The sequence below is a fragment of the Sebastes fasciatus genome, chromosome 12, assembly GCF_043250625.1.
Source record: "Sebastes fasciatus isolate fSebFas1 chromosome 12, fSebFas1.pri, whole genome shotgun sequence".
In the NCBI taxonomy this organism is placed as follows: Eukaryota; Metazoa; Chordata; class Actinopteri; order Perciformes; family Sebastidae; genus Sebastes; species Sebastes fasciatus.
The window spans coordinates 14,780,829-14,802,438 of record NC_133806.1 but is presented as its reverse complement, the minus strand read 5'-3'; the positions used below and the strand labels follow the sequence as shown (position 1 = coordinate 14,802,438).

The 21,610-nt window shown below is 42.3% G+C and overlaps 1 protein-coding gene across 1 annotated transcript in view; it reads left to right on the top strand.

The window, feature by feature from the left end:
* The window catches only part of ephb6 (eph receptor B6), a 45,720-nt gene that overhangs the window by 9,621 nt on the left and 14,489 nt on the right, over positions 1-21,610 (top strand). Inside the window, exons 2-5 of the mRNA XM_074653367.1 lie at positions 4,909-4,973; positions 12,594-12,866; positions 14,070-14,239; positions 14,322-14,617. Coding sequence (XP_074509468.1) covers positions 4,909-4,973; positions 12,594-12,866; positions 14,070-14,239; positions 14,322-14,617 — 804 coding nt within the window. The remainder of the gene's footprint in view (positions 1-4,908; positions 4,974-12,593; positions 12,867-14,069; positions 14,240-14,321; positions 14,618-21,610) is intronic.

Here is a 21,610-nt window from a genome sequence, read left to right as displayed (position 1 = left end):
TTGTCTCCTCTTTTCCTCTCTCCGAGTATCAAAGCCAAACAAACAGCAGATCTGGCATCAATAATGGAGCAGAGCGTATCCCCTTATTTAACGTACAGGCAGGCCTACCCTGCTGTCACTTTCTAGATGAATAATACACACATGCAGAAAGGGGGGAGATGAAAGGGACAAGGGACAGGATGGAGGTAGAAAAAGAAGGGGGAAAGGTATGGAGCAGCAGAGTGAGTAAAAGACCAGAGTGGAGCAGGAAGACGTGAGAGACGGCGTGCATTAACACAGCACTCAGGTCCAGATTGCAGACTCAGCACTTCACCAAACTGTCAGGGACAAACTTTGAGTGTCTCAGCCCTCAGATGGACCAATAACAGAGATGCTGTAGCGCTACTGAGAGTTAAATAAAGGGGCTTTTACTGCCAAGTGGACCTGCCAGCAAAATGTCCCTCTCTTTTGTTCGACTTTGTCTCGCACACACACACACAAGATCCGGTCAGGATGCCTCCTCAGCTCAAGATAATCCTTGAAAGGTGTGTGTAACACGGCACTCAACGCTTATCTGAGGATGTCGAGGTGAATTATTCAACATGCTAATGTCACGCAATGAGACACGCATGAAACTCTTTGAACATCCTCCATGTAGTCCTCATGTACGGGACAGGTTCGTCGCAGGAAGAGCGGAGGCAGCGTGAGGACCTGGCGTCCCCAAGGCCTCACGACAAGAAGCTAAATAGTAGAGGCATAAATATTAATGTAAAAATAGTTTGCTGTGTATTATTTATGCATGACTCTGCCCCGAAGCAGAGGGTTAATTGAATTTGGGATGACACGTTTGCAGCATTTGTGTGTGTGCTTATCTGATATAAATAGGATGGAGCTTAATGAGGTCAGAATGCATGATATATGATTGCGTGCGTTTTATGCATGACATGTTTGTACACATAAAAATAATTTCTTATTTTGACAAATGAAGGATGATTCATGACAAGAGACAGAGAGCTTGGAAAGCTAATCAATAGTCATCAAACACACTGACAGGTGTTTCTATTATTTTGTCCACCCCATTTATATTAATGAGGGTAGGCTAAATAACAGAAACTCCTCTCTGTACAATGCAATACATCTCACCACAAACTGCTTCGCTTGCCCCTCCCTCCCACCACCACTGAGGTGCCCTTGAGCAAGGCCCTTAACTCCAACCGCTCCAGTGGAGCTGCTCAGTGGCCAGCGGATCAGACTGTGGTTGTACTGGGCAGCTTCCAGGTGTGAATGTGTAACTGTGTGAATGCGATCAGGGCATTCCTGAAAAAGAGAGCATTGCTCTCAGTGAATCTCCCCTGAATAAATAAAGGTAAAAAAAACAAAAAACTACATCCTTCAAAATTACCATAAAGTTGAATCAGTATGGATCAGAACAGTGTAACCTTCATGAAGAGAGGATTTACTAAAAGCCTGTTGTATTAGACTGTATTAGTTTTAGCGAGGTATACCTAATAAACTAGCAACTGAGTGTAACGTTATGTTAAGGCCCTGACACACCAAGCCGATCCTCGGCCGTCAGACAGTCTGGGGCTGTTGGTGAGCGTCTGTCGGCCAAGGTCTTGCGGTGTGTCCCGCACCGTTGGCTCTACTCTGCCCATGTCAGAGGCTTTTCGAAGGCTCTTTTTATTTTTCATCTTCACCTCATTTGATCATTCCAATACACAGAAATTTTCACAGCAACATGGCCATCTGGAATGAAGCTAAGTGGTGAGTGAGAATGGTGTGAAAATGGTTGGCAAACGCCGCTTTGCTTCATGTACGTATCATAATACGGCTTGTATATCCGCCGTCCTCTGTCTTCTGGTTTCCCTTTTTGAATGACGAATACAGACTTCCTGCTGGTGTGGAGAGTTATTTCCTCTCACAAAGGTGCAGAACGTCCGTGCTAACTGACCGCCTGCTGTAGTCATTGCAGTGTGTTCAAATGCAACTTGTCGGCCAAGACAAAGACGAGGCGACGCAACAGTCGGCCTTCATCGCCGCTCGTTCTTTGATGTTGGCTTGGTGTGTCTGGGCCTTTACAGATGAATGGCATATGAATGACCCGATAATGCGCAAGGCATTTAGCGTGCAATAAGAACGTCATTTGTATGCGATGTACTGACTGCAATGTAAGTGCATCCGTGTAAATATGCTACGCTCAGAGCTAGTGACGTAGAATAAAAAGCGTGAAAGGCCGCATAAGGCTGGCGGGACGGGAGGTCAAACAAACACAACCTTTAACCAGGAGGGCAATGTTTTGTTTTGTAAGTCACATTAGTGACGTTTGTCACGTGTTTTCCGGACTTATGTTACATTTTTTTCTTAGTCTACGTACTTATTTTAAGCCCAACCCTGATTTTTTTCCTAAACCTAACCAAGTGGTTTTGTTGCCTGCGGACTATATCGTAGTTTTGTTGCGTGGCATACAAATGACAGACAAAAAGCCTAAAATGCGTCTTCATTCCAGTGAGACTGGGTTGCATCAAACAAAGCAGAAAGGTGTGCCACTAATGGAAATCCCCATATCCTAGTTTGGTGGATTTAGTCTTCTTCTCTCTATGATTCCCGCCGCCAAGCTGTCCAGACATACGCCGCACTGAAAACTATTTATTCCGATGCCTGTGGCTGCATATAATCCTTAGCTGTCACAGTCCATTTGTATACTTTTTCTTGATACAATTCGTATCACTCCAGAATCCTGGAGGACTTCCATGGAAAATGTGTGAATTTAGTGAGATTGACAGATAGACAGACTGCAGGGGAGGGGGGATTGTAAAAGGAAAAAAAAGGAGGGAAATGAAGGATTGGACGACAGATTTGTAGGGTCTCCATCTGTGAGTATAATCCTGAAAAAAAATCTGTTTACAGCACAGTCAGAGAACAGAGAGGCGGGGGGGAATTTACGTCATAAACCACAAATGATATTATTTGTTTGATTTATGAAGAAGACAGAGGGATTCAGTGAGTGTGCATAAATCTGTACACCTGAGAAATAAAAAAGAAATGAGCTATCGCAATGAGCCACTGGTGTTTTGGTGAGACAGGGTACCTTTTCAAACCTCATCCTGTGTGTGTGATGATTATGTAGATAATACATTTCTGTCGTTCTTTGTCTGCTTGTCAGAAGGAGAAAAATAAAGCCTCCTCTCTGGTGAACGATTGTGTGACGTGAAATGGAAATGATGGCATAAAAATTGTATGACAACAATGAGAAGAATTATTTATTTGTAAACAGAGGCGGATGGCTGCTGCCTTCCACAACGCTCTGTGTGTGTGTCTACAGCCCTTTAGGTGATTAGTGCTGTGCTTGATGAAATCAGGCACTGTGTGTTTTTCTCCATTAACTCCATCTGTGCGAGCATCCAAACCTGAAGTCTGATGTTTTTGCCACCTCTGTGTGCACGAGAAATTTTGGCCCGCGTTCAATCGGCGGCTCCTCAACAGAACCGAGCGCAGACTGTGCCAGACTGAAGGAACTGCAGCCGCCACGGTTTTGGAATACTAATGGGAAAATTCAAGGGCTTCAGTTTTGTGTGGGAAGCTGCCATGTGTCAGCACGCAGCACTCAGCATTTAAGTCACTTTGTGTGTCTGTGTATGTGTATGTGTGTGTGTGTGTGCGTGTGATTCCCTTGCCAGCTTGCTTTTTAAAGCACTTAAACCTAAAAGCAAATTATGGGAAAATACACTCCAACATAAAAGTCTATTCTCGTGCTTTCACTCTGTCACTAGAAATGAGCAAATGAATGTTAAGTCCAACTCTGAACGTCTCGCCCGCCACAAAACGACGAAGGTCCCCTTTGGGCCGAACTACGTGAAGCATCAGCAAATGTGACAGTAACTGTTATGGCCTTTTAAAGTTGGAACATGTGACCTTTAATCACGGTGCCCCATCAGGTCAATCAGTTAAATTTTTCAAACACCAGAACACTGTGCCAAATGCATCATCACTCAGAATCACTTATTAGGTTTGACAGATGCACACAGCTGGAGCACTTCCTGGTTTTATTGCATAGGGGGGGAAATGTCAACCTGGACGTGTTCCACTGGCAGTAGACCAGTTGCCAACTACTTGTGGTATTTAAAGGTACAGTGTGTAAGATTTGGCAGAATCTAGCGGTGTGGTTGCAGATTGCAACCAACTGAGTAGCCCTCTGCTCACTCCTCTCTTTCTAAGACTGCGGTAACGTGAGCCGCAGAGTGCAAACCGTTGTATCATCGTTCACCTCGCTCAGAGGCCATCCTTACCATAATAACACTACTTCAGGAGCAACGGAAGTCAGACGGCGGCTGGCGGTACCACGGTTTTGCACTCGGCGGCTCACGTTACTGCAGTTTCACAAGCATGCCGGAGAACTACGGTGGTCTACGATGACGTAAGAATATGAAAGACTCTCTCTAGAGCCAGTGTTTGGTTTGTCCGTCCTGGGCTACTGTTTCCGTGAAGAGGACCCGCCGCCTATATAGATATGAAGGGCTCATTCTAAGCTAACGAAAACAAAACGATTATTAGTTTCAGGTGATTATACATTAATGAAAGCATAGTTATGAATATTATTTTCCATTTCTAGATAGATTACACACTGTTCTTTAAACAAAAGGATAAAAGACTGTTCCCCCCCGAAAACATTTCTTCACAAAGTTCATCTCAACTTCAGTGTCACTGGAGCAGATCCAAGTTGTAGCTCACAGTCTGTGATTGAAGCCCTGAGAGAATATCTCATGATTACAAATTCTGTTTCACAGTCACATCTCCTTTTTATTTCGTAACACTCACTCTGTTCAAGTTTAAGCTCTCGAGCAGCAATCAATAACATTAAAGTGAAAGCTGTACACCTTGTTTGCCTGTTTACTCACACCTTGTCTCTGTCTCTGCTTCCTCACCTGTCAGTGATGCTGATGGACACAACAGAGTCTACCTCAGAGCTGGGCTGGACCACCTATCCAGACACGGGGGTAAGCAGGGACCTCACTCTCTCAATGTGCTTTCCAGCTGTTGGAGCATTAAAGCAGTCATGTTGGGGGGCCAATCAAATGTGTTGCACACGTGTTACACATGGTTACGTTTACGGTTATAATCACATTGTTTGTTGGGCTTTGTGTTGTAACTCTGGGCTTTAAACACAACAATACATTACACTTTTTTTTAAAGAAATGGTCCTGATGGTAGGTAAACGTTCAACATAATCTGCTGATTATTTTCTTGATTAATCAATTAGTTGTGTCAGAAAATAGGGAGAAATGCTCATCTCCATTTCCTGGAGCCCGAGGTAACGTAGGCTATTCAAATTGCTTTTTTTTGTCTGACCAACCAGCCCGGTCGCACGAAAAGGCGTATGAATGACATGAGGCAAAAGCATGCAATAAGAACGCCATTCTTGCTTTTGGCGTGTCATTTGTACGTCATATAGTCTGTACTGACTGCAATGTAAATGCATCTGTGTAAATATGCTACGCTCAGAGCTAGTGACGTAGAATAAAAAGTGAGAAAAACTGCTTAAAGCGGGTAGGAGGGGAGGTGGATGTGTCCAACATACATTGGACTTTCAATCAAGACACCGGTGTTTTGTTTTTAAGTTACATTTGTGACATGTTATGTTTTCTGTACTTATGTTACGTTGTTTCCGTATGATTTGTACTTAGTTTCCGTACTTATTTTAAGCCCAACCGTGATGTTTTTCCTAAACCCAAATGAGGTACTGCACCTCTATTCTAGTGTGTAATATTCACGCCTCAGCAAGGCAAAACGTGACTCTGACACGCTATCCTCTAGTGGACAAGCGGGTCTTATTACACGCTTTGGTATGATACCGGGTTGCATCAACAGTCCAAAACCCAAACATATTAATTTTACAATCATTCAAGACAAGCAAAAGCAGCAAATATCACATTTAAGAAAATGGAACCATCAAATGTTTGACATCTTTGTTTGAAAAATTACCTATTACATTAAAGTTACATTAAAAGGATGTAAGTTTTGGTATAGATTTGGTAAGATTAAAAAAAATTATATTTGTGTATTAGGTTAGTCCCTTCATGTAATTATGAGGACAATTTAATTATACATACTGTGTATATTCAGAAAAAAAGACTTGAAGTAGATGAAGAATAATCATTTCTGTGCTTCTCAATCGATCATAATTTATATAATAAAACATAAACATGACATATCCATTTCCAAGCTAGGTTGTCAAAAACAGATAAACATATTTACCGTGTCTAGAGATCCCTATACTCTGTAGACATGTTGATCCGGCTCACACATGTCCAAGCTCTTCAAGTCTGTTTAAAATAGAGTCAGTACAGACATCCACACATCAAAATCTAACATGAGCTTTTACTAGCTGGCACATTTTCCAAGGCTGCATTGATTGCAGTGATTCAAGTAAACAGCAGGAATAAACAGCAGGCTTCCACTAAACCTTCTCTGCTGTTTGCTGTGGACACCTCATCTCTGCAAACAATTACCGTTTGCAGAAAGTTAGAGCTTGAAGATTAGGAGTAAGGATATAAATGTTTAGTCATGGGTTAAGGCCGGGGTTATTATCTTGCGGGACGTCTGCCATCTGACATTGATTGGTGGTACTTTTGGCACACACAACCTGTGAATGAGCAAAATCTCACCTCGCCTTCGAGGCATCCTTAAGGGCTAAAATACTTCTTTTCTTTTCCTATTGGTCTCTACTGTGTTTTTTCATCTGTGATGAGATTGCTGTGTCTGAACCATAGATCTGCCATTCTTGAGCTGCTTTTTTATTTAAGGTTGTCGCGTCGCCTTGAGCTGTGTAAATATGTGTGCTTGCGTGACTGTGCTAGGGTCAGATCCCGGGTCAGTTAAATCCGCTCATCTGTGAGTGATTGTGGCTCAGTTCTAATATGGCTCATAATTACACACACACACACACACGCGCGCGCACACATGCACACACACGCACACACACGCACACACACACGCACACACACATCGTCTTCATTGTCATCATCTTTGAGATAATCAGTCAAACTGCATGTGAGAAACTGGAGGACGGCACTTGTACTTGTTAATATGGAGGAAATTCCTATGTGCCAATTACTCTACTAACAATACAGAACAATATTATTTTCTCAGCCTCTCACCCTCCATACATGGACAATATGTGCAAAACATCTGATATATAGAGTATCACACAGTGCATGAAATGAAAACAAGTCATAACTCTTAACGCTACATTTAGACGTGCTAGTTTTGGCAAACAAGTGAGCCGACAATTACGACCGGCGACCACCAGAATTTCACATACTGGCGGCTCAAATAGTGCCAGATGAAAAATACAGTAGTCTCAAAGCAACATCTGGCGAGCATACACACTCACATGGAGCCTTTTTATCTCGCCTAACACTAAAGTTTACGCGCCGTCATTATCGCCCCAGTCTGGCCTCCATAATTGTACATGATGTTTGATTAATTAGGGCCCCGTGTGTGTTAGGAATTTGTGAACCATGATGGCAGCTGCTAATAGGAGGCCATGTGTGTGTGTGTGTGTGAGGGAGTTTGCGTGTGTGCGTGTGTGTGTGTGTGTGAGTGAGAGAGAGATGGAGTTAGTGTGCATGAGCAAGTCAAGCATTTGCATTTTTTTTCTTTATGGTCCCAGGATGAGAAGTGCTTCTGAGATGGAGATATGGTTATTTGACCCGCGGCATCAAGCTGAGAGAAGTAGAAAGACAGACCAAGAGAGGGGGAGAGAAAGAGGGAGGTTGTGTGTGTGTGTGTGTTCTTTTTTTAACCCGTTCATCACTTTTCTCTTCACATCCCATCTTTTCTTTTGCTCGAGGCTCTGTGTGGATATTCTTTTCTGCGCTCTCCTCCTGCTTCTTCTTGCCGTCTCCCCACTCTTTTAATGTACCGACAGGCAGCCCCTCTGCTTCTTTGTCTCTGCCTCTTTTAATCTTTCCTCCCTTCGCCCTTCACAGTCCCAGAGCCACTGGTTCTCCGCTTCATATTCTTCCTTTTATCCCCCCAAACTCAATCTCCACTCTGCCCCTTATTTCCCCTCAGTGTCAAACCAGCAGACTCTCCACTTCTTCTTACAGCTTGCTTTTATTCCCATTCCCCTTGTTTTCACACATTACTCCTCCATTGTGTTTGCTTTGTGTGCACATTCATATGTCTTTGCTGTGCGTGCCTTTCTCTGCTTCTACGTGTTTGTGTGTGTCCGAGGCCTCGCCCCTCCCAGCGCTCTGTCACTGGAGAGATTGCGTGGCTCTATGGCATTTCGGTTCAAATTAAATCACCAAGATGAGTCGTCCCTACTTTTTTTTTTCTTTTCCAACGCTTCATCCACCGCCCCTCCCCAATCTGCCCGTTTTTTTTTCTTCTTCTTTCTTTCTTTATAAGGGAGGGATAAAACGAGACGAAGGGAGGGGAGAGGTGGGGGGCTTGGGGGTCAGAAAACAAATGAACACTGTGTTTTTTCACAAAGGTGCAGAAGCAAACTTGCACGCAATGCCACACACAGACACCAGCTCACCATGCCACATGGTCAGACACACACACATACACTCTCTGTTTACTATAGAGAGTCAATTTAAAAGATAATTTTGAAGGTCAAGAAAGTCACAGTTTGTCGCAGGTTTCTCGTACTCGAACTACATCTCTTGTCTCGCACAATATACGTCACCAACACTAGCTTAGCTAGCTAACTTAGCTATGTTCCACGCACAAATGAACTGTTTTCTTACCTGACGTGTTTTATCTAGTGACTCCTTGTCTTTTTGTCAGCTGCGGAGGGAAAGAGAAAGCTTCAGCGAGAGAGACGTCACTTACACGACTTTTGGGTGTCTTTCTAATTATGTATTTTCAGTCTGATACTTGAACAGTTTTACAACAAACTGCAACTTTCTTGACTTGCAAAAGTATCTTTTGAATTGACAAACATCAAATGTGTGATTCATAGCGCAATTAAGACAAGATCAAAAACATATTTGTCTCTTGTCGTTGACTACCGTTCATAATTTTCCAAAATAAGGTCCCATGGTGGTCCACCAGAAGGGGCGGGAGTCGGGGACTTTGCCTCTCTATTCTCCCACTTTTCTCCCCCCCCTTCTCCTCATCTGCATCCCTTCATCCCACCATGTGCTCTCTGTTGTCCCCTCCATCCGATTCCCCTCATCCCCATGTCTGACAGAGAGTGAATCACGGCGCGGGAGAGAGAGAAAACGGCCCTTTCACTCCATTAGACTGACAGCGCCTCAGACTCTGTCTATCTGCTCACTGATCTTATCATTATTCCAATTGGACCAAATATGAATGCACTCCCTCATGTGTGATGCTACAAAGGTTTCTGTTCACACTGGCTGTCAGAAGCACACAGAGAAAGAGACACGAGCATGCAGAGATACACTAACACGCACAAACACAGAAACACACACGCCCTGATAGGGTGTCAGGACCTTTTGTCCATTGCCATTGTTGCATGGAGAATAATGATGATGAGGCCTAATGCATAATTCCTCTGTGTTATAACAAAAAAGCCCTGCTTGTCACTTAGGGCTACACAGGCTTAAAGCAGAGCCTTTTCATCCTTGGAGGCACCGTACTGTATAATTGGTGAAACTAAACCCCTCGCCTACATTTACATTTTGACTCAGCTGACACAGTCAGCACAGAGCCGCGGCTCCGCGCTGCTCTTTTTTTTTTTTTTTCTTTCTCCATGAAGCTACAAAACTCACGTCCAAATCCATTTGTTCATCTACAAGTATTCAGATTCCCTAAAATATGACAAAATCTGCGTTTTATTACACAACAGCTGCCACATTAAGACACACAAGTGTCCGCCACCTGTCACATGTGAACAATGATACACATGCAAATGCCAAACCAGAGCAAGAGAAAAACTAACCACATGTCACATTATTAAACTGAGTTATTGTTATTATTATACATTATTATACTACTATAACTAGGGCTGCCCCCTCTTAGTCGATTAGGCAACTAATCGGTCAGTTTGGTCATAGTCGACTAAGATTTCTTTAGTCGATTAGTGTTTTTTAATGTTTTTTTCATGCTGAATGACTTATTTCAGCCTGTTCTCATCCCCATGTAGTTAAATACCGAGGCTTTGTTACGGCTGTCGGCGTTCGGTACCACCGCATATGGCACCCTTTGGTGACGGTATGAAACTGGGCGTTCCATTACCTATAATGTAAACCCATCCGCGGCAACAATAACAGTCCGAGAAACTGCGCCGTGAGTGTGGTGACGTAGTTTATAGAGCGAAAGAGACACACAGGGCGGGCAGGAGGGGAGGTGGATGGGTCCAACAAACACAAGGCTTTCATCCAGGAGGCCGCTGTTCATGTCCCGTGCGTCACGTTACAATCAGCTCATGTCCCCGTTCACAATGTTCAGTGTCATTTTTACTCTACACTATACAACTATAGTGGTTTTGTTGCCTAAACATAAAGTGACGCAAAGGGTAACTATAGTGGTTTTGATGATGTGACGAGTTGGGATGTGAACGTGTTGCTTATTTTCAAGAAACTTATGAGCACATCTCTGGTAAACACAAGATTTAAGGTAGTGCTTTTGTGTGATTCTTTGTGGAGAAACTCAGATCTGTCCATTGAAGCAACTAATCGATTAGTTGACAAAATTGTACGAGGCTTAGTAGACTAAAAATTTCTTTGGTCGAGGACAGCCCTAACTGTAACTTATTCAATTGGAAAATGCCAACATCATCTTTTAGTTTGTCTGTTTTGCTGTCTGAGTTTGAAATATTTGTCTCTGATATGTCCGCCTCCATCCCAGTATAATAGAGGTGAATGGACTTGTGTTTTTGGTGTTCAAAGCTTTGAAGAACTCATTTTAAAAATTCAATTTTAACATGTCTTTTCAGAGGTGTCCTTGTAACGGATTGTGAAAAACAGTATTTTGTGCTGAAGAAATAGTCCCTTTGAAAACCATCAACATTGTGTTCTGTGTATTAACCAGAGTAATCAGGACAGCTTTTCTGAAAAGACCCTTTGATGATGAAATTTCGAAAAGGACGATCTGTTGGTCGGTCGGACAGGCTGATGTATCTCAACGACTATTATTTGATGAATAGCCATGAAATTTGGTACACACGTTCATGTTCCCCTCAGGATGATTTTAAAAACTTGGTACTTCCTAAACTGTTCATCTTGCAACATTATCGGGTCAAAATTTGAATTTGTCCAATACTTTTGTTTATGACAAAATACCTGAAAAACCAATGATGTTACATGGTGTTTTGTTTTAATAAGAAAACGCTAGCATGCTAACACATTAAGCTAAGACCGTGAACATGGTAAACATTATTGCCAGCCATAGACTGCATATAAAATAGTCACCCATACGTCACCCATTCATTTGTAGACTGCCATTTAGAATTTTTTTGACTTCAGCATTTTGGCCGGTGCCATCTTGTTTTTTTGCAACCAGAAGTGACACAAGAGGGTGGAGCTAAGTACGACTGAAGGCTTAATACGACATTTTTAGGCGACCAAAATGTTATAATTAACTTTCATGAACAGAAAAGACACTGTGAAAGTTGTAAGACGAAATCACGTACACCCTGAGACCGGACAACGCTGCGGTAGCGACCTGTCAATCACAAGGTAGCCACGCTCTAAAGCATCCCCTGCTTTATGGTCTATTTGACTCTAAATGGGACCATAATTTACTAAATGACATAATTCTGTATTGAAGAAGTCTTGAAACTAGCGATTGAGACCATAAACTCATGTTTACAATGTTTACTGAGGTAATAAATCAAGTGAGAAGTAGGCTCATTTTCTCATAGACTCCTATATAATCAGACTTCTTTTGCAACCAGAGGAGTCGCCCCCTGCTGGCTGTTAGAAAGAATGAAAGTTTAAGGCACTTCAGCATTGGTTTCACTTTTCAGAGCTGGAGGTTGCCGCCTGGTGTTATCAATGTCACTGTGAACATGCTGATGTTGATGCAAAGCCTCACAGATATGAACTCTTGAACCACAAAAAAAATCCATTCACCTCCATAACATTGTGGCAGGACACATAAAGCACACACAATGATCTAAATGGCTATAGATTCCAGTAGAAGTGAGAAAATATGTATTGCTGTGTTGTGCTTTAGGGGTATGGTTCAAGTGGTATAATTAAATTCTGGTTTTATAATCATTGATTACCTATTTAGATAGAGGAAAGTCTATAGTGGATAACTGGGACATAGAGATGACCTACATCACTGGGGACAGTAAAAGAACATTTCGTTTCACATGTAGATGCAATGTGTATGTGTTATATCAGAACAAATCAAACACTCAATCTCACTAGGGATGAAGATGTCAAACAATAGTGTGTGATGTTAGTAAAGGACAGGACCCACATGTCAGCAACACCAGCAATATGCTCAATATTTACCCTGTAACACGTAAACTATCTCTTAAGATGTATGGAAGATTCATAACTGTGGACAAACCATAAACACAGCAGGGTTTTTACAGGCTGGTTTTAGAGCTCCCTGCTTCAGATCGTGTTTCTCTTTTACACAGTTGAGTTTACACAAGCTCATAATATTGTTTCTGTCTCTCTCAGTGGGATGAGGTCAGCGTCCTGGACGACCGCGGGAAGCTCATACGAACCTTCGAGGTCTGTAATGTCAACCAAAATCCTCGTGTGCAAGACAACTGGTTGGCTACGCCCTTCCTGTACCGCCACTCTGCTCCACGGGTGTTTGTCACGCTGCGTTTCTCGGTGCGTGACTGTGCCAGCCTGAGATCACCGTCACCCACCTGCCGAGAGACACTCACCCTGTACTACAAACAGGCCGACTCCCAGAGAGAGCTGGAGAGGACATGGGCAGCTGAGGTGAGGCACAATACCCATCATTTTGAATTTACATAACATAAATAAAAATATCCTTCTACATTGTTTTTAGGACTCATTTACACTTATAATAATTGTGTTTATATAACAGATTCCCGGGCAGAAATTGGGTCAAAAGTTGTGCACAAGCCCTTATTAGCTTTACACATTTCCACTGGCAAACACAGCTTTTTTGTAAAACACCCAGCCCAGTTTGAATCCAGAGTATTGCAGTAGAGCAGACCCTCATTATCAGCTATTAACTTCACCAGTCAAATATTTTCCCAAATCAGACGAGGAGAGTAAAAACTGATCCGTGTGTGCAGCACAGCTGAAAGGGAAATTAGCACCTAAACATTGATGTTACACCAACACAGCAAAACCTCCCATCATCTCATGACAGGGAGTAATTGTATAATCATGCTGATTATTGTTGTGCTTGTCAAGAGAAGCTGTTGAGATTGACGGTCTCTTTGGGCCACGCTGGTGTGAAGCACATACTTGTTGAGGACTGTGGTTTACAAAATGCACACATTGTGGTCTCCAGAAATGACACTTCTGTCCCACTAATTACATCTTTAAGGCATAAAATATACGACTGTGACCGGTTAACACCCATTGCAGGAAATTCTCTGAACCTCATGTGTTGGACGCCGACTGTCCAAAGATGTTTTATTTATTTATGCATTCAGTTGTTGTTTTTTTCTGGGACATTTTGAGCTACCGAGTCTGAATTGCCGGAGCTACATGTGCAGTCTCAGTCACAGTGGGGGGATGCAGTATTTGTATAGATGAATGCATTTCTCCTTAGGGAAGCGAGATGCTTTTTAAAAATGCAAATGAAAGCCTGATGAGGAATCAGAGGAGAGTCGCAGAAGAGTCAGGAAGCACTGCAGCGCTGAAAGTCTTCACAGGGACTTGAGCACGAACCCCCACTGGGACCTGCATACATCTAACTCTTCTCACTAAACCACTTCATATCATACGTGTGCCCGGGAAAAATACAGCAAACATCTGAGCTTCTTTTCATTTAATGTACTGTATCTTTCCAATCCTTATCCATCTATCACCAAGCTTATTTTAAGGTCCATAATTCCCCTCTTGTTTACTTGTTTCCTTCCTGTCAACCACACATTCTCTCTTCTGTTTTCTCTTGACCACTAATTATTATCTTTCCCTGTCCACTCTGCTCTTTCCTCACCGCAGCCGTCCAGCGGAGAGAAGGACACCAGGGAGGGTTGGGTGAAGATCGACACCATCGCGGCTGATAAGAGTTTCTCCAAGGTGGAGCCCAGTTCACCTCACCAATATCAACCCAACAGATACAGCCGAATCAACATCAAGACACGCAGCTTCGCCCCACTCACACGCAATGGGTACTCATCATTGCTCATGCTTCACTAACATCATCCCTCCCAAGGGGTCTGAATGTCCTCTAACATGCAACCCTTGTTTCAGATTCGTCCTGGCCATCGTTGACAGCGGAGCTTGTGTTTCCCTCATGGGTGTGTCCATCTTCTACCGCCGCTGTCCAGCCACCAGTGTGAACTTGGCGTCCTATCCGGCGACTCCCTCAGGGGCGGAGCCGACCGCCTTAGTTCCCCTGAGCGGGACATGCGTCCCCCACAGCAAAGCACAGGGAGGCACGCCCCCTCGTATGCATTGCAATGCTGAAGGCGAGTGGATGGTTCCTGTGGGAGGATGTGTCTGTGATGAAGGCCATGAGCCGAACCTCAATGGATCCGCCTGCTTGGGTAAGTCTGAGGAAAACTGATCAGCTTGATTCTTATCTCAACATTATGTCCATTTAATGTTATATGTATAGTGGCTACAGTATATCAGCCTTGTTGTAATGGTTCAATTCAGCAATTTAGTAAAGAACGGTTAAAATTGATTCAGCAGAGGCCAAGATATCCCGACTTATATCTCTAATATCGGTCATGCTCCCAAAAACATTGGCTCCTACACTTCCCATCATGCAACTAGATTAACCCTCCAGTTTGTGATGCAGGTTTTCTATTAAAAGTCTGTAGCTCAAGCTGAGATAACCCTGCACATGATGTCACTCACGTTATTTTCTGAGACTTGACAAAACTCCGCTTAGAGTTACAAGACATCATACAACTGTTTTCACATGCGGAGTAGGGCTGACTCTTTTTTCAAAAGTTTAAACAAATTTCAACAAACACATAATTTGTTAGGGTTCGGGTTAGTTCTTATTCCCAGGGTGTAAAATATGATGCTTTTTCACGCGTGTGATACCAAACCACAAGGCACCTTTAGTGCCTGTATGTTTGTGTCCCGTATTCATAACGTTCACTTTCATTTTCACTGTACAAACATAGTCATTTTAAGCCCAACCATGTTGTTTTAACTGTAGTGGTTTTGTTGGCTAAACGTAAGTACGTTTTTTTGTTTTAATTCTCAACGTTAATTATGTGTTTACTGCGACCGTAAAGTGATGCCAAGGGGTCTAACAAAGCGTCAGTATGTGAATGTTTTGTCATTTACTGTTGACTTTGATCTGTGAATTTCCCCTTTAAATGCACAAAGTGTATTGAACTAAGATGTCCAAAAACAAATACTGGTGATCAGTCAACTTTTCGGGTCAATGTTGACTTCCTGTCAGTTCTCTTCTTGGTATTCGCTGAGATATGAAGCGTCTGGATCAATACTGAAAGGAGCTGCTGTCACTCTGATACACAACTGTGTTTGATGCAGAGACCTGAGGGGAACGAGGGCATGCAGGTCGAGTCGAGTTGAGATGAGATGGGGAGAGGCAGTATAGTATCCATGCGGTGCATTTGTAGTGATGTAACCTTTGCATATATTCTGTAATAGATATAAAATGGTAGGTAAAATGGAGTTTTACGGACATACCTTCAGCTGCTATATTGGTAATTTACTGCTAACTTTACTGGAGAGGAGAGGAAGTGGTCAGCATTAGCAAAACTGGTCAAAAACATTTTCACTTCTCAAAGTGGGAAAAAAGAAGAAGTAGAAAAAAAATGGAGAGATGTCCAGACGGACAGGAAGGATCTAGGGAGAGTGCAGGAGGAGGGAGAGAGGACGAGAGGGAGAGAGCCACAGTGAGAGGGATGTGACACATTTAGGTCATGGCGATGTAAAGGCCACTCGTCTGTGAACAAGTGACAGAAACCGCAGGGGGAGAGAGGGGGAGTGGAGGGAAAACAGGGAGAGGTGGAGGGAGAGTGAAAGATAGGAGGATGCAAGTTAATGACTTAAAGAAATGAGCAGGCAAAAAATTCCCAGGGCGTGAAGGCAAAAGAGTGGATGAGTGTCTCTTTGTGTGCACAAGTGTATCTGGCTACTATGCTGATTATGTGTTTTCCACATATGTCTGTGAATGCCGGGATTACATTTAAAAACTAAAGTCCACCAGGAATTTCAATGGCCATAATTGCTCAACTCCCTCGCACGGGGGCCCTCAAAGTCTAACTGACTCCAGCACAATTAATCCTCCAATCCTGCCAAGTCAGCTGTGAAATGTCTTCATGCTCTTTTGCTTTACATCTGCACTCGGCCCACCACTTGTGTTTGTCTGCATCTGATTGATATTTACTGACAAATCATCCCTCGAAACTGCTCAGCTGCCGTGGCAAAGGCTTCCACCGACCGTCTATGAATGATTCAACACATTGCTGCCCACGCTGCTCCGGCTTTTTGTTCTCATTTGATTATGTTTTGTTGATCACTCCGCTGACTAATGATGTGGATTGGCATCATTACATTGTTGTCCTCGCTGGCTCCCTGGGAATGTGGAGAAAAGAGGCAGATGGTTAACTGGCGATGCAGTCGTCAGGAATTATTAACAGCAGTCGATCCGTGTTCTCATCACAAAGTGGAGCGCCGAACTTTCTTAACTAGTCAAACTTGTACATTTTGTTCTTGTTTGAATTAAAGCACCGAGAGCATTTAATAATAGCACAAGCTGAGCAAATGAAAGGCTGTACTGCACTGAACTTGCGTATTGGTTGGAAGCTGTAATTAAAGACACGCCATTCTGCAAAATGGTCATTGTTTTTCAAGCGACTGCACTTTGAGAGGAAAAAAAACACTTTATCAAGAAGTTAACTGACATTTATTTCCAATTATAAGTGTGTCATCTTAACCTACATTATTTAGCGCACTAACGAGTACCCGTTGAGGATGGATTTTCTCCATTTTTCACTATTTCATATTGAGCTTCTTGCTATTTAAGTAAATCACTACTGTGAGAATTAATGCTGCTTGATATCCATTTGAGAATACTAACTACACCCAGCACAGCTTTTCCCCCTCAAGCAAGGCATAATTTTTAGGGACAAATAAGGGACTCCGGATCCCTCCTCCTCTCGGTCTCATGTGAATATGAATATCAGTGTTAAATGATTGCCTTTAACTACACACAGCTCTAATAGCTTTCTATTTTAAGATTCAAGGGGTTCATAATGTATTTCTTTATTTGTGAAAGTGGATTATTACAGCAAGGACTTAAGACTCTAAAACAAAAAAAAATAAGGTATACACCAAGTGCGGATGTGAACTATCATGTTTTTGTCTTAGCAATTCTTTTCTTTTTTACGTTAACATTAACATTAACATTAACATTAACATTAACATTAACATTAACATTAACATTTGACGCACTTGTCCAGAGAGACTTATTTTTTAGCAGCGCTAGTGTCACAATGAAGGGAGAAACACGAGCAGGGAGGATCTAAAAGGAGAGTCCGAGACTGGCAGATTCAATGAAGATACTTTTAATCAAACAACAAGTCTTACAGGTTCCCAAAAAGACAGGCAGCTGGCAGATCACAAGCGAACAAAACTCAAAGTAGCAACAAAGACAAACTGACAAAGGACAAGGGACAGCACAGAAACTAAATACACAAGGAAAGGAGGGAGATAACAAGGGACAGGTGAAACTCATAACAACAAATAAAGGCAGGAAGTAAAACAAGAGAATACACAAGAGGAGAGGACTAAAACAGGAAACAAACTATAACAAAAACCCGTTGGCGTGGCTTTATGGATGGCTACGTTAGTTGTTCAGTCCGTCGGTTGGTTGGTCCACCACTTTGGACCAGACAGAAATGTCTCAATAACTATCAGATTGATAGTTTCCTCTAGTGCCAACAGCAGGTTAAAGTTTTCACTTAAGCTGTAAAATATCTCATATCCTACCAGATGGATTTGCACACAATTTTGTACAGACATTCATGGTTTCCAGTCATAGACTGTATATAAGCAGTGGACGCAGTCACCGTGACGACCCATTGGTTTGTGGACTGCCGTTTTGAAGCCTCAAATTCTGCAATTCTGCAACCAGAGGAGTCGCCCCCTGCTGGCTATTAGAAAGAATGCATTGACTTCACTTCTCAGAGCCGGAGGTTGCCCACTGTTTCCAGTGGATAAATCTTACCAACTTGGTGATCCCCTGACTTTTCCTCGAGCATCACTATGAGGTTGAATTTTTTAATGATATGTCTCTATGTCAACTATTGGATGGATTGGCATTATATTACAGACATTCATGTCTCCTTCAGGATGAATTGTATTAACTTTGGTGATGCCTGACTTTTGACCTAGCACCATCGTTATCATCATTCATCATTAAGACTCTGTGTCTCGCTCAAAGACACTTTGACACGTACTTTCGACAGGAGGAGTCAGGGATTGAACCACCAACTGTAATATTGATTATTGGTTATGCGAAACTGGCTCCGTACATTGGGGAAATAATCCTTAGATATTGATCATCTAGAAAAACACTCAAAATCTCAACATATCTGCTTCATCAGGACTGTGAGGTTTGATCAGATTTGATTGTCAGCAACATTAAGAAAACAACCAAATGACAAATTTAACTGAATCCTGATTGGTTTATGCAAATACTTGACATCATGTTTTTCCAAGGAGCCCCACCCACTTAAACCAGTGAAAAGAGCACAGAAATAAAGTACAGAGAAATCTGTTGTAACTTTAGCAGAAAATTGGGTTTTCATGAAGGACCCCATCACTCACAGTAAGAAGCTGACTGAGACTGTTTTCTGGACTTTTAAAACATGTTATAACAACTTCATTGTGTTTTTACTTACAATTTTACCCCACTGTAAGATCAGAGGATCTAATCAGTTTGAAATGAAAATGAATCAGTAGAAATGACAGCAACACTTGAGAAGAACTAGTGTGAAAACGTAACAGTCGCCTGTTAATCTACTACACGTGTGATGCCTGATTATTCTGATAACTCAGACTCACCAAAACAACACTCCACCATTTGGACTGATGATAAATTAAATAGCCAACTGAAACATCAAACACTTACAAAAACACAGCTGGCATTTTGGCAGGCAGACATTAAAAGATCATTCGTCAATTATTTATAAAGCTGTTTATCACGAGCAAGTCTAAAAGAACATCCGCCTTCTATACGATCGCCGTGACATTCAAAGCTCAGTTTTGGGTAAAAACTCGTCTTCAGTTTTGTGAAAAATGATAAGGACAGAGGCAGACGACAGGCAGCATCTGTCTGATGTTTTTATCCTTTGACATTTGTTTCCCACAAGGGAGACGGAGAGGCGGAGAGAACAAGCGGAAACACGACTGAGCATGAGACACAATTACACCTGTTCAGCCAAACATGAAACAGTCCTTCAGTTTTGGGCTCCCCGAGCTGGTCCGAGCTGGCAGTACATCGTCCGCCCGACAAGCTCCTTCCCTCTGTTTGATTCCTCTCGAACATTAAGCCACCGTCGAGGATTTGGGACGAGGATTAGCGCCGAATGCTCAAATGGGCTCTGAGTTCATTTGGACCCATGTTGGTATTTTCTGTAGCGCACGGCTGAAATATTCAACATGTCAGATTGTCCTGATTTGTCACCCAGAGCGCTCGCTTTTAGTAGACACATCTACTAACTACCCCGAGGCTCGCTGTGGTGGAAAACAAGAACATTTGGCCGGCGGAGGAAGTAAAAGTGCAAACGTGATATTATTTTGAGTGTGATGGGTGGCTCTGCTCTGGTCCCAAAAAGACACTTTTCACCAAACAACATGGATATCTTCCTCAAACAGACCGTCAGATGTTTCATTTTTCCTTTAGACAATTCCAGTTTTTCTTCATAATTGTTACCCACCATCATATGTCAAGCAATGTTGACAGTCAGTTGCTTGTCCAGTCCATCAATAAAGGTCAAGCTTTGAGTGAAATGATCAATGAGGTCCGGTAGTGACTGCTGTGGGGGAGTAGCTAGGCGATGATGACAAATGAACCTGATCACGCTGCATCACATCAGCAATTTATTGAGCATGTTGGATCATCAGAGCAAGTAGTGTAATGAAACAAGTATTCATGCCGTTCTATTTCTAAAAAATCAATCTTGTTTTAATCAAGATGTTTTTGAATCCAGGGCAGCAGCCAGGATTTTAGAAATGCTGAAGTCATGAGTCTAATTTCCCCAAGTGCTTCAGGCTTGACTCACTTTTCATGTATTCACGTTATATTTAACATTTTATGTACATTTTATTTCTCTCAATGGCGCTGCAGGGGTGATTTTATATGCCAACCAGGAAGTTAGCATCGCCCTGTTCCTTCAACAAATAGTCAATTGGATTTTTCCATTGGTTTTTGGATTATTGCAGAAAATAAGCTCTGTGGCAAACAAATGTTTATGATACTTACATGTTTTGTTAAGCAATATAATCTTTGCAAATGAACACCACTTCTATGATTTTTGAAGTGTAAATGCAATCGGCAGAAGCAAAACGCTAACGTTAGGCTATAAACTACACCACAGTCGCATGACTTCACGTTGCCACCACTAAGCTAAAGGCGCACTGGTGTTCGCCATGATGATGTTTAATAGTCTTACTTAGCCACTTGTTAGCAACCGTCTTTTTTAAGATACCAGAATCAGAATCTGATTTATTTGCCAAGTACGTGTGCACATACAAGGAATTTGACTGTTTTGCATCTCTCTCAATGTACTTACACAGAAATAGAAATAGATCTACACCTATATAATAATAACTAGAACTACAGCTTCAAAAATCACGAGTGGGGTATTTACTGACAAATTTTATATCGTGGAACAAAACATTAAAAGCTGGTGTTCACCACAGACTTTATTTCAGGCATCTAACTAAAAACCCATTCAAAAAAATCCATTGGCTTTAAGATGATGGAACTGCAAGGGCAGAAATGCTAACTCATTTCTTGGTTTTAGGACTCATTCCTGCAGAACTCCATATATCATGATCTACGCTGCCAGGAACATTATTCTGGTCTTCTTCTTTTTTTTGCCTAAAGACAGCAGCTGTAATCAATGTTTTTATGATAACAGTGTATCAAATGACGACGTGACAATGTGACTGGTCGCTCACAGTGATGAACCCGCAGAGAATTATCACCCGACTCTGCAGCTCTTCTTTGCTTTTCAAAGATTTATAGCTAGTTTCAGCTTTTTGTTTAGCTTTACTGTTATAGCATCGATTCCAGCAGAAAAGCTTTAAAAAAAAACACTATACACTATCTGCTCAGCACCAAACAGCAGACAGACACAGTTAGAGACTAGTTAGAAACTACTGGGGCATTTAGCATCTAAAGAGTCAAATATCCCCCTCAGCAGACCAAAAACAGAGCTGAAAGACAGTAAATATTTGACTTACATTTACCAGGGGGCCAGAAACACGACTCCACATGAATGATGATGTTTCTCTGTAATTGCTGGGCGTGTAAATAAGCA